General features: G+C 38.9%; 1 protein-coding gene across 23 annotated transcripts in view; it reads right to left on the minus strand.

Annotated features, from left to right (window-relative positions):
• Positions 1-288: 288 nt before the first annotated feature.
• The window catches only part of fam49bb (family with sequence similarity 49 member Bb), a 227028-nt gene continuing 213697 nt past the window's right edge, over positions 289-13619 (minus strand). For 22 of the 23 annotated variants that reach the window (XM_041190326.1, XM_041190343.1, XM_041190344.1 and 19 more), the window contains 7 exons: positions 13436-13572; positions 11890-11967; positions 7854-7970; positions 7581-7660; positions 5600-5726; positions 5237-5307; positions 289-1041 (listed from right to left, as the gene is read on the minus strand). In XM_041190326.1, the coding sequence (XP_041046260.1) occupies positions 978-1041; positions 5237-5307; positions 5600-5726; positions 7581-7660; positions 7854-7970; positions 11890-11967; positions 13436-13572 (674 nt within the window). In that variant the 3' untranslated portion in view covers positions 289-977. The remainder of the gene's footprint in view (positions 1042-5236; positions 5308-5599; positions 5727-7580; positions 7661-7853; positions 7971-11889; positions 11968-13435; positions 13573-13619) is intronic. The other variant, XM_041190330.1, reaches the window with a different exon arrangement.

Raw genomic sequence — 13619 nt, forward strand, 5'->3', positions numbered from 1 at the left:
TTGCTGAATATTTTAATATACATTTTACATGGGTCTCATTCTAAGTGAGCAGAGTGACAAATATTTGTCTTCAGATTTAAAATCTATTCTTTAATGGAGAAAATAATCAGTTTAAATGAATGTATTTTTATTCTTGTTGAATAGTGTGACATTCGTGATGGATATGGTAGATGGTCAGATATAGGGCAAATCTAGAATTCAAAAGGGTAGGTTTGTAGTCATCGAGTGAATAAATTACACAATGATGCTCAGAAAAAGATATAAATATTCTAAGTCTCAACAGTCAGATTTTAGAAAAACAAAAGCTCATTTTATTTGACTAACAGCTGTCCATTTTACATGTACATGCATACGCATCTGTTACGCACACATCACAGTTTAACGTTAGTTTTATGAATGTTAAACTTACATACACTCGTACAAAATGAGTCAATGAAAACTGAAGTATTAACAAAACAGACCTGTACTATAATTTGTAGTCTGTTGTGCTAGGTACCTTTTTGTACAATAAAACATATATAGTTAATTTAACATCTGTTCAATTTTTTTTAATGGCTGCACACGATGAAGCTGCGATAGAAAATGACTTTTTTTTAAGTTTTACACAGCATGAAAAGATTTTGTCATGCAGAAGCTGTATTAAATATTAATCGATAGAAACAGAAGAGATTTTCTTTGTCTTTTAGGCCAAGTTACTGAATTTTCTTACACATACAAAGACACCCAACTTGGAATAGTAGCTGCCAATGTGCTCCATGATCATTCATTCAAACGCAAAACAAAGTAAACACTTTTTGCACTTTGTCATTTTTAGAGAATTTGGCACAGAAAATAAGTTTAGCGATTTTTTAAAGAGCAGGAACACATTTTAAAAAACAAAGAAAAAAGCAGTTGCATTCTTTAAACATTAAAAACATATCTCTGCATCTCGAACATTGCGAAATACTGTTCTCTGTAGCCAGCTCTGTTGCTATGCTTTACTGCAACATTGTCTTAATTTGCTTGGAGGTAGTCTCATCATTCAAATGTTTGGTGGTGTACCTGGAAAGCAGAATGCTACAGCTCTCAAAGAATGCTTCATATTAAATGAATTTACCTCAGGCATAGTGACACATTATTTTGTAAAGAGGTATTACACAATCCTACATGGATGAAATAAATATGCTTTAATAAAATTCTATCCAGAAAAGAGAGGTGATTGTTAAAATTATGTACAGGTTTGATAGGGTAGATATAAAGAAAATGCTTCCATTTGTGGGGAAATCCAAAATTAGGCATCATAACTATAATAAATCCAATAAGTAATTTAGGAGGAACTTATTTACCAAGAGACTTGTTAGAATGTGAAATTTGCTACCACGAGAGGTAGTTGAGGTGAATAACATGGTTACCTTTAAGGGGGAACTCATTAAATACTTGCAGAGAGAAAGGAATAGAAGGATATGCAGATACAGATAAAAAAGAATGGGGGAACGCTTGTATGGAGCATGAACACCAGCACAGACCAATTAAGCAAATGGCCTGTTTGTGTTATAAATTCTATGCATTCACACTATCAAACTGCATCTCAAGGACCAGTACATAAAAGGTACAAGGCTTGATCTTTGTATTTGTAAGAAAGTGTTGTCATCAGGCATCTCCTTAAAATGGAGAGGGACACCAGTGAGATCCTGGCAACTATAGCTGCATTAAGTGTCCATGGCTCAAGGAGCTTTGGCTCAGTCAATGAGCTGAAGGCGGAGCTTCAGAGACTGTAATGTATCAGGGAGTGGGAAAGTTACCTCAACACTTTGTTCAGAAGGCCATCACATTCCTCAGGATAGGATCTTCTGATTTGGTCATTGGTCAGGCACAGGGGGGCATGACTGTGATTGAGACAGATAAGGGGATCGAGAAGATAGGAATGGAAGAACCTCAGCCCTTGCAATTATTCAACAGATTCGAGGTTCTTGCAGCTTGTTTGGATGAGAATGGGGGGGCTGCAAGATGGGTGAGCATACTGACCATGGCACCATAGTACAGGAAGCTATTCAAGTGGAGGGAATAAACAGGGATGTTGTAGTAGTTGGAGACAGGCGGATAGACAGGGTTCTCTGTAGCCGAGGGCACAAGTCTGGAAGGCCGTGCTGCTTGCCTGGTGCCATATTTTGGACATCTGCTCAGGGCTGGAGAGGAACTTGCAATGGGAGGGGGAAGATCCAGTTGTGCGATCCAAGTAAGTACCAGCAACATAGATAGGACTAGGAAAGGTGTTCTGCTTAAGAATTATGAGCAACTTAGGTGCTAAATTAAAAAGCTGAACCTCAAAGGTAATGATCTCTAGATTATTACCTAAGCCACAAGCAAATTGGCATTGGGTAAATAAGATTAGAGAGATGAATGCACGACTCAAAGACTGGTGTGGGAGAAATGGGTTTCAATTCATGAGGCACTGGCACTAGTAACTGGGGAAACTGAGCTGTAATGCTGAGATGGGCATCACTGACCCATGCTGAGATCAGTGTTCTGGCGAGTCGTATAAATAGGGAGGCTTTAAACTAAATTGTGGGGGAAAGGGATCATGTAAGGAGAGATGGGTAAATTAAAGGGAAACAAGATATAACCAAGGTGTGGCAGGAAGGGACAGAGCATACAAAAGCACCAGCAGATAAAGCCAGAGATTGCAAAAATGGTACAAAGACAGAGTTAAAGGCTCTGTATCTGAATGTGCACAGCATTCATAACAAAATGGTTGAATTGTTAGCAGATAGAAATAAACATGTATCACCTGATAGTTTTTACAGAGACATGGTTGCAAGGTGACCAAGGTTGAGACCTGAATATTGAAGGATATTCAACATTTTGGAAAGACAGGAAGCTAGGAAAAGATAGTGGAGTAGCTACCTTAATTAAGGATGACATTAATACAGTAGTGAGAGATGATCTTAGCTTAAAAGAGCAAGACGTAGAATCAGCTTAGGTGGCGATAAGAAATAGGAAAGGCAAGAAATCACTTGTGGGAGCAGTTTATAGGCTCCCTAACATGGTAGGACCGAGCATACTGAAAGAAATAAATGAGGCATATAAGAAAGGTACTGCAATAATCATGGGTGACTTGTTGTAGATTGTAAACAGTTTGTTTCAGTGTCAGATAGTTGCCTGGAGAGGAACGGAGTTGGTGGCTAGGGAACAGGGCTTGTGGCAGAAATTGAAGAAAATGGATTTGGTCTTCCCAATTTTTAGTTGGAGGAAATTTCTGCTCATCCAGTACAGGATGTCAGAAAAGCAATCTGATAATTTAGAGACAATGTACTGGGTGTCATCAGAGTACATGTGGAAACCCATGCTGTGGTTTTGATTGATGTCACCAAGAGTCATGCAGGTGAGAAATAGCAGGGCACCAAAAATAGATCGTTGGGGTCACCAGAGCTAGCAGTAAGGAATGGGAAGAGAAACCATTGAAGATGATTCTCTAGCCAAGGCTGGATAGGTTTTATTATTCATTCATGGGATGTGGGCATCGCAGGCTCGGCCAGCATTTAACAAATGCCCTTGTTCAGAGGACATTTAAGAGTCAACCACATTGCTGTGGGTCTGGAGTCACATGTAGGCCATATCAGGTAAGGACGGCAGATTTCCTTCCCTAATGGACATTAGTGAACCAGATGGGTTTTTATGACAATCAGCAATGGTTTCATGGTCATCATTAGACTTTTAATTCCCGATTTTTATTGGATTCAAATTCCACCATCTGCTGTAGTGGGATTCGAACCACAGTCCCCAGAGCATTACCCCTAAGTTTCCGGATTACCAGTCCTGTGACAATGCCACTACGCCACCACCTCCTTTGCTAGGGATGGAGCCAATGAAAAAGCTGGACGGTGGAGAGGCATTAGAGGAGGATGGTATGGTGGACCAAGTCAAAGGCTACGGACAGGCTGTAAAAGACAACGAGGACCTTTTTCAGTCACATGAGATATCACTTGTGACTTTGATAAGAGCATTTTCGATACTGTGGCAGAAATCTGATTGGATGGATTCAAACATGGAGCTCTGAGGAAGATAGGCACAGATTTGCAAGGTGGCCGCACCTTCTAAGACTTGAGAGTATAGGGGTGTTAAAGGTAGAGCAGTAATTTCAATAACGGAGGAATCAGGGTTGGTTTTCAAGGAGGAGGTGATGGTGGTGGATTCATATCAAGAGCAGGAGGGGAAATTGGTTGGTCAGCAGTTTAGTGGTAATAGGGTCGAGGCAGCAGGAGATTAGTCTCACAGACAAGATGAACTCAGAGGGCAGGAGGGGAGATAAGGCAGAAAGAGAAAGATGTGAGCTCAAGCCATGGCAGGGGGCAATCGAAGATAAGGTTTGGCTCAAAGGGTAAGGGAAAGGGAGAGAAGTGGCAGAGGCAGCTGATCAAATGTTCTTAATCTTAGTGGCAAAAAAAATGGGCGTTATTTTTGTATTCCACAAGCATCCTGGAATAGTGTGCAGTTTTAGCAGACAAGAGCAGGACTAGATAGTACTTAATGTTGACCAGGTAGTTCTGGCAATGTATGGTCAAACCAGTTGTCCGCCATAACCCCTTAAGTCTGTGTCCCTGCACTTAAGGGTGCGGAGACGAAGGCCGTACTGGGGTTGGGCGATGGGGAGTTGTGGGGGGGATCGGTCAAGGAGAGAAAGAGTAATGGCTTTGATGGGCACTAGGAATTCAAAGGTGGAGGTGACATTGTGGTTGAGCACACTGGTAGATGCAGAAATGGCGTGGTGAATGGCGACTCAAAGGCTAGTCAGTTGGGATATTGAAAATGCTATTGTGTGAATTAGGAGAGCAATTTTTCTAGGGGTAGAATTAGAAGGTAGAAGGGGACATGGATGAAGAGTGACACAAGGAAATGATCAGAGATGGTCTTATCTGTGATTCACATGATGGGAATTACGTTGCCACATGAGATGGTAAGATGGAGAAGGCGATCATGAATATGCAACGTGTGACCCGCATTGATTTATAAAAATGTACCAAATTGTAAATGATCAATATTATTCTGCAATTATATATATTATATACACATTTTTAAACCCAAATATAAAATATTTTCAATATTAAGTCTTCTAACATGAATAAATTGAATTTGGTAGCCAGAGTGCCATTTTCATTAGTAGATATTCAAACCCTTTACAAAGGTGCCAGTCTGCAGAACACATTATTGATGTATGAACATATAAGTTCCAGCACGTTTCCCAACTGTTTTCAATTACCTGAGAGCATTCAGAAGGCCTTCTACACTATTTGGAGGCTGATCCTTTAAGACTTTTATGCACCCTTTCATCTATGGGAAGAATTCAATAGGTGTAATATTAATTTCCACAGATTCACAATTATTTCAAGCAGTTTGGTGTAGCTTTACATATATATTTACAAATATTTAAGCCTAGTTTCATTATAGCAACTTATTTGGAATATATGGTGGAAAGTATAGCTGAGGAGGAATAATTTGCCTACTAAGATGGCACTCACATTACAAAGAACATTCCCAAATACAAATATTTTATTACTGCTTGAAAACAAGAGTTTCAAAACACAATGGCAGCAGAATCAGATGCAATGCAGAATGAACTCACATCAATTTTGGACGTTTTAGCAAATGCCCCAACTGGATGCACATGGTCATAAAGAATGATGACACCCACCATCACCCTCAGACAAAATGATACTGTTTCTTCACTTGCAAATCTGCTTCTGTATTCCCTGCACATGGAAAAACAAACCAGATATTAATTTCACCTTTTTTTAAAAAAACTTTTTTTTAAAAGATTGGCAAGTTACCACATATCAATTTATTAGTAATTCTGGAAATGATTTCAACTAATTGGCTTGCTTATCCAATTATCTCATCTCACAAGGTTGGGCTGGTCTGAACTTGATCAGGCTAATTAAGGTACCAAATCAATCATCAGGGAGGTGTGTAAGAATTGCTAAAGTATCACTTTCATCATACAAACACAGAAAGCTTGGCCTAAATAGCCAAGTGGTTATGGTACTGGGTTTGTAACCCTAAGATCAAGAGTTCAAATCTCACAATGGCAAACTATGAAACAATGTAACTTCATCTGAAACAGATGGAAACAGGTTTACTCAAAAAAGAGTATCAAGCGTTCAAACCTCACAATGACAAACTATGAAACAATGTAACTTCATCGGAAACAGGTTTATACTCGAAAGAATTACAAAAGAAAGAGATGCAAACACAGAAAGGCTGACTGCTTCAAGAATTTGCTTAGATTTGTTCACTAAATGTGCTGAGTATACCAAAAGTAGCTTTCAAAGTTGAAATGGTTGAAAAAAATAAGCACTTTCCTTCTAACAATATAATTTGTTAACCAGAAACTTATAATTTGGGTCAGTGCTAGAAGTTAAAATGTATGAGGGAATCAATTTTCTGGCTGGAGGCAAGTAGGACTCATCATTGACAAATTAGCTTCTATCAGAGCTCCTCTCTGCTCCCAGTAGCAATTTAACTATTTATTTTTTGCTGCATCTTTTTACCTGAAATGAGAAATACTCTCAAACAGCTTTGAGACAAGCAGCCCACCAGTGAATTATTGCCTGGATATTAAACCCTCTTAATAAAAAACGTTTCTTCATGGAGTCCTGCCCTGCATTCATTGATGACATACTTTCTATGTTTTGTTTTTAAGTTTGGATTTTCATGAGCATGAATCAGTTTCCAAAAATTTACATGACCTGTATTTACACAGTGTCTTTCAGAGCCTGAAGACACCCAAAACGTTTTACAGCTAACAAAGTGCTTTTAAAATGTAGTCACTGTTGTGATGTAGGAAATTCAAAAGCCAATTTGCAATATTCTTACACAGGGCCCCTCAAACACCAATAAAATAGATCAAATCATCCTGGAAAATCAATGGTGTGCCAATCAGCCAGCTAATGCAGGGAAATAAAAGATACACCATGAATTGGGCATCTCCAAAACTTGCTGGTTGATTTCTGCTGCTCCACCATTTCCCTCGTACAAATGACATCTCCATTATATGCTGGATTTTCACATCAATTGCTCTCCACAGAAAGTTGGGACTCCGTACTAATGTTATATGCATCCTTTAAATTAAGTGATGATTGCTAATACCTGCATCAATCTCTCCAGCTCAGAAAGGGAGCAATTTAAATTGCTGAGCCTCATTCCTGCATGTCACAAATCAACAGTTTTAAAAACTTCAGAAGTAATTTTCTTCCATTTCCTCTGTCTCTTTTCTCTCTCTATCTTAATCCGATCTGTTTCTTTTTCTATACTTACCTGATTCTATTCATTTACCCTCCTTCCTCATTGTTCTCTCACTCTTTCTCAATTCTTAAATATCATTTGTTAAAGAGATGCACTGTTGGTCCTACCGCCCAGCTGCCCCACTGCCTCACCACACTGTTAGCAGTTCACACTTCCAGCAAGTTATAAAGCAAGTACATCCAAGTTGAAAGGTGCAGGAAAACATCTAACAGATGCCCTACTCTAGTAAGATTTGGTTACATGTCTTTAAAACTTTACCCCTCTGATACAACTATCAATAAGAAGCATTATGCCCTACTCACGGTGTCTCCAGCATAACTCTGCATACACTTGCCATAGTGCTTAAGCAGTCAGTGGTGTTTTCTATGGGTAGAGACTTGTTCTACAAGAGAGATGAAGGGAGCAGCATTATTGGTCATTTAAATCAATACATTGTTACATTGAACTAGGTCTAATATTTGTGAATCCTCTAAAGTACAGAACACAATTAATGAATTATCGTCTTTCAGCCAATGAATAGAATATAGAACAGAAAGCCTTATTCTCTACTTGAACTGTCGGTACATTATACTTACATCCGAAACAAATTTTGTTGTGGCATCACTCAAGGTTTTCAGCATTGGAGTTGCTTCAGCATAAAACAGGGACATTCTATTGGCCAGTTCATTATTTACTTCATTTTCTCCTTCTGCCTATATATAAAGAACAGGAATCAAATATTTGCATTTCAGCAATATTAATTCTTAAACCTCATTACTCCATATGCTGAATTTTATGTGAAAGTACCAATGAAGTATCACTTGCAAAGTTTTGTTCTAAAACACAAGAATTGCAAAACTGTTGTGCAACATTTATTATCCTCTAAATCGCCTCCATTTATTGAATTCATACAAATTTGTGCATCTGGCTTCTACTAAAGAGACCCATCTTTAAGGGAGTGCTCCTTGAGGTTACTCGAAAAATCTTAAAAATAAATTCTGAAATGTGGTTTTGTTAAGTGGCATTTCTCCTTAAAAGCACGAGGATTAACCAATTCAAAATAAAAGTGTAAAAAAATACCCATTTTCTAAATCTGAGGTGTTCTAAAATTGTTACCACGACCAATAATATTACAAATAGGGCACAGTGTCAACCAACCATAAAGAAAGTAGAATATTTCTCTCCAAGTAATTGTTGCTCTGGTTATCTAAAACTGTAATTGTCTGTTTGAGAGTATCAATACATTGCCAACTTGCTGTTTATAATAGAACTGGGGCTTAAGGTATGGGTAGTGCTGAAGGAAACCAACAGTAATGAGTCATGCTTCATGAAAAAATGAAAGCAAGTTGGCATTTGACCTGCATTGGTCATAGCCACAAATGCTACTGTGAATATTAATCAAGCTTACTAAATTGATACTGAATGGGTCCATAAGGATTTTGCACATTTGGTGGTATGCAATGATTCATTATCGGCTATCCCTTGACACTGGCCTGGATTTTGAAGGCCACTGTTTTGATCTCCCACTCAAGACAGTTGCAGTCATATCATCATGAAGCAATTGCAAGACTGTGAAGAAGTTTCTTGGACATCCAAATCTTTGGAGCACAATCCACAGGGTCTCACGATTTGCAGAATCAAATGCAAAAGTTCCTGGTGTTGTTCTCGATATTTTTCTTGGATTTGTCTCACAACAAAGACATGTCAAAGATGCCCCTGGAAGGTCTAAAGCCACACCGTGTCTCTGGGAGGATTTCCACAGCCACATGACATAGGCAATTCAGAAGAAAGTGTGTCAGGAATTTCCCTGCTATGGACAAGAGGGAAGAGAAAGCCTGAGAGGTCCAACAACATGCTGACCATCATGACATGCAAAGCTTTTTTTGAAGCCACCAGGGCCATCTATAGACCAAGGTCAAATGGATAAAATCCCCTTGGCACACAGGATGATGCTTCTCTTCTTCAGGATGACCATGCCATTTGCCAACGTTGGAAAGAACATTTTCTACACTTCCTCAACCGTGAATCCACAGTGGCAGCTGATACTCTCTAGGCTATCCCCCGTACCCTGCAGTGGAATCCATGAGTAAGCCACCATCTCGATGGGAGAGCTGCAACAAGCAATCGAACAGATGAAAAACGACAAAGCCTACAGCTCCTGATGGTATTCCAGCTAAGGTCTTAAAAGCTGGTGGGCCTTTGCTCACATCAAAACTCCATGCACTGATCTTATGGATTCGGGAGGAAAAAAATTCCCACCCAACTACAAGAATGAAGCAATTGTAACTATCTTCAAGAAGGGAGATAAATCATGCTGTGGAAACTATTGAGGCATGCAATGATTATCAGACAAAAGTATAATTTAACTAACAACTAAGATGTGCAAAACGGTGAGAAGTGGAGGGTGAAGAAAGCAGGCTGAACAAAAATGAACACTAAGCTAATAGACTGCATGTAAAAGGATTGTGCAATGGAAGAGCAATTGAAAATCAGCATTAACAACTTATTACATAACAGTAAAAAAAAATAGTAGGACATTCAGCCCCTCAAGCTATTCAGAATGATCACGGCTGAACTTCTACATCAACTCCACTTTCCCACTCTATCGTCTCAGTGTCCAAAAATAATCAACTGATCATTCACAGTCCTCTGGGGTAGAGAATTCCAAAGATTCACAACCCCAAATAAAGAACTTTCTCCAAATCTCAGACCTAAATGGCCAACCCCTGTCCTGAGACCAAGACCCTAGTTCTAGATTTATCAGGCATGGAAAATAGCCTCTCAGAATCTATCTTGGCAAGTCCACCAAGAACTATTATAGTTTTCAATATTATCTCTCGTTCTTCTAAACTCTGGAGAATATAGGTCTAGTCTACTCAATCTGTCCTCACAGGATAGCCATCTTTCCCTGATGTAAACTACTTCAGATAGAACAAGGACAGAACCAGAGTTATCTAGGAAAGAACACCACTCAGGCAAATATATCCTTGCTTAGAGGTTTGGAGACCAAATCTGTACACAGCACTCCAGGTGTGGTTTCGCCAAAGCCCTATATAATTTTAGCAAGTCTTCCTTACTTTTATACTGCAAACCACTTGTAATAAAGGCTAACATCCTACTTGTCTTCCTAATTGCTGGCCGTACCTACATATTAACTTGCTGTGATTAATGTACAAAGACACCCAAATCGCTAGTTTCTCACCTTTTAAACAATATTTCACTTTTCCATTCTTCCTACTAAAATGGATAATTTCATACTTCCCCACATTATACTCCACCTGCCAAATTTTTGACCAATCACCTAACTGGTCTATATCCCTTTGCAGCTTCTTTATGGCCTCTTCACCTGGACACATTATACTCAATTCACAGAGTTACCAAGGTGCTTTTCCCACACTAAACAAAAAAGGGGAGCATTAGCTGCTTTTTTAAAAGAAATCACATTTCCCCTATCTATCATAACTATGCCTGTGTCTTCTAAAGAGATACAAGTTGCAAGCCAACAATGCATCACGTTTCTAATACAGTATACGCTCAGTTGCAAAAATGGCTCTTCCTTTGAACAGGGCAACATGCAGCACTACCCACAGCTGTAATAACTCCACAGGCACACTGACCATCTTATTTCCAAGCCCATCTTTATCCAATTGTATGATAATATTTCCAACTAAATTCCAAAAATTTATGGTTTGTGCACTAGGACGCATAGCGCTTTTCTTGGCCATAAAATCCGGATAACCAAAGTGAAAGTAAGCTTGATGCGCTTGTCCTAGAACTGTCAGAATGACAAGTACAATTGAGAATGTTGCTGCGAATGATGTAAACCACTTCAGATGGAACAGGGACAGAACCAGATTTATCTAGAAAAGAACATCCTCAGGTCATAGTAGCAAACTGGATGATAGTTGTGTGCTTATAGATGCAGGTTTGCCACAAAGGATTACATCATTTAACATATCTATAGAAAGCATCAGAAAGTTGGTACTAATGAAAAATTTAAAAGGCAGGATGACCAACAATCCTGGATTTTATTTTTCCATTTTGTTTACAACGACTTGTATTTATAAGTTATTTGTGCCTTTAATGTGCTTACAAAGTCCTAGAAGTGTTAACAAAAAAAACTGAACAACGTATGGAGATAGTAGGGCATTTGACCAAAACTGTAGATTTTAAACAGCATCCTAAAGGAGGAGGAAGAACTGGAGAGGTTTACAAGAACAGGGAGGGAATTGCAGAACTTAGGGCCCAGGCAGCTCAAGGAACAGCCATCAATGGGGAAGCAGCGTATTTTGCATTTCAAGCTGCAATGTCACTCACATGGTTCCCAACCGGGCCTTTAAACAAAGTGACTAAATTTAATTGGATACCAAGTTGACAGTGAAAGTAATGCCACCATTTGTAAAACTGTCAATGAATACAGTACATACATCTGCCAAAAAATAACACTTTGCCTTGGCAGAACACATCAACTTGCCATTTATGTTGTTCAGTAAATTATAACTTGATAGCAAAATACTGAGTTCATTTTCAGGCCTCTTCTGAGCTAGTTGTATTCTTCAAAATGATATATAAATAATTAAAAACAATGATCAAATCAGAGTGAACTCCAAAGGGAATAAGTAACTGACTTACTGGAACATTATTGATCCTCATACGACTTAAAGTTCTCCTGTAGTAACTGAAGTCATTCTGTATAGCAGGGTTTGTCATCTGGAGAATAAATGCAATTAGCTATGCAATGTTTAAATTTAATAGGGTGTAAGGTGCAGAAGTAATATGAAACATTACTGAATGTCTCCAATGAAGTGTGAACATTTCCATGAATGTTCATCGATGAAAGGTCATCAACCTGAAACATTAACTCTGTTTCTCTCTCCACAGATGCTACCAGGCCTGAGTATTTCCAGCATTTCCTGTTTTTATTTCAAATTTCCAGCATCCGTAGTATTATGCTTTTGTTTTAAAAATCATTAGAAAGTCTTGGGTTGATATCACTAATGCTTTGCAAAATACTACTGGAATTATGGAAAATAAGTACATTTTATAGTGTCGGCATTGTACTATGAAATTCCATTAATTGAATAGCATTCATTCAAACAACTTCCTCCTTCTTTGTCCATACCTTCATGAGTTTACATTTCTCCAGTTTTGATGGTATGCGCGCGCACACAAACACACAGGATGACAACAAAACTGAATTCTACACTTTCTGGTTTGTTTCTGATCTAAATGCTACACACGATGGTAAATGAAACACAGCTGCTATCCTGGGTATACTTAGAACAATGGATTTCTGCAACCCACCATGAAACATTTCAAAGTAGTAATAACAATGTTAAGCTGCATAAAATTTGGATTATTCAAAGCAAATATAATAAAATTGTTCTTCTGTTCCTTTGTAGCAAATGATTAACTCTCGTACTGTTAGAAAAAAGTAATTTTCAGAGTATCCAAGCTGAGTCCAAGTAGCTGATGAAAGTTAGTAGAATGCTAATTTACGTAGCCATAGACCTGAGAATATTTACTCTCCAATTAAGTGCATCTACTATCTGTTCCTTCCCCAATGGTGTGGCAGTGGTGTGTTACAGATCACTTAGGGTATCACAAAGTTGCTGTGGCAGCATGCACTTTTACATGCATGTTATACTCTAGAACTATGGGTAGTGATGGTAGAGGCTCCAACTTTCTTTCCATCACTCTCCTGCTCTAACCGCCTGGCATTAGTTGTGTTGGAAGGATTTGCAGGTTGATGATCAACCTGTTTGGCCACGCTGTGAACACACCTTCCTGACCAATCAAACCCTGGGGTGGGACTCAAAACCTGGAGCTTCTGGCTCAGAGGCAGGGACGCTACCCACTGCGCCACAAGGCCTTCATTTTACTTCAACTGTATCTCAAATATCTGCCAATATGAGCAAAAGTTGCTGCTTCTGAACTTATTTAACCAGCCACTTAGAGGTGATAGAAACTTGCTAATTTCTCCATCTGCATTGCAGGGACATTCTGCACAGTTTACTGTGCTCAGCATAACATAGCTCAAAAATCAAGTGGCACGAAGTGGGGTGGAGCAGAGGAGAGAGGAGAATAGCAAAAGGAAATGAAGCATGAGCCCATCCACTCCATGGGACACTACTGCATCAGCATATCACTGAAAAATCACAGAATCACTTTTGCTTACCTTAAGTTCGTCAAATCGTAGAGTGAAATGAAGGATCTCAGCAAACTGCTTGGCAAGAGCCTGCTCTCGCTCAAGATGTTGTGTGGGACTATATGGTGTGCTCGTCAGCGCTCCCAACAAGCCATGCAACGCTGCTTCTATCATCAAGAAAGTTTGGATTATTTTATGCCAATATGAGGATCAC

This window comes from Carcharodon carcharias, chromosome 6 (genome assembly GCF_017639515.1).
Source record: "Carcharodon carcharias isolate sCarCar2 chromosome 6, sCarCar2.pri, whole genome shotgun sequence".
In the NCBI taxonomy this organism is placed as follows: domain Eukaryota; kingdom Metazoa; phylum Chordata; class Chondrichthyes; order Lamniformes; family Lamnidae; genus Carcharodon; species Carcharodon carcharias.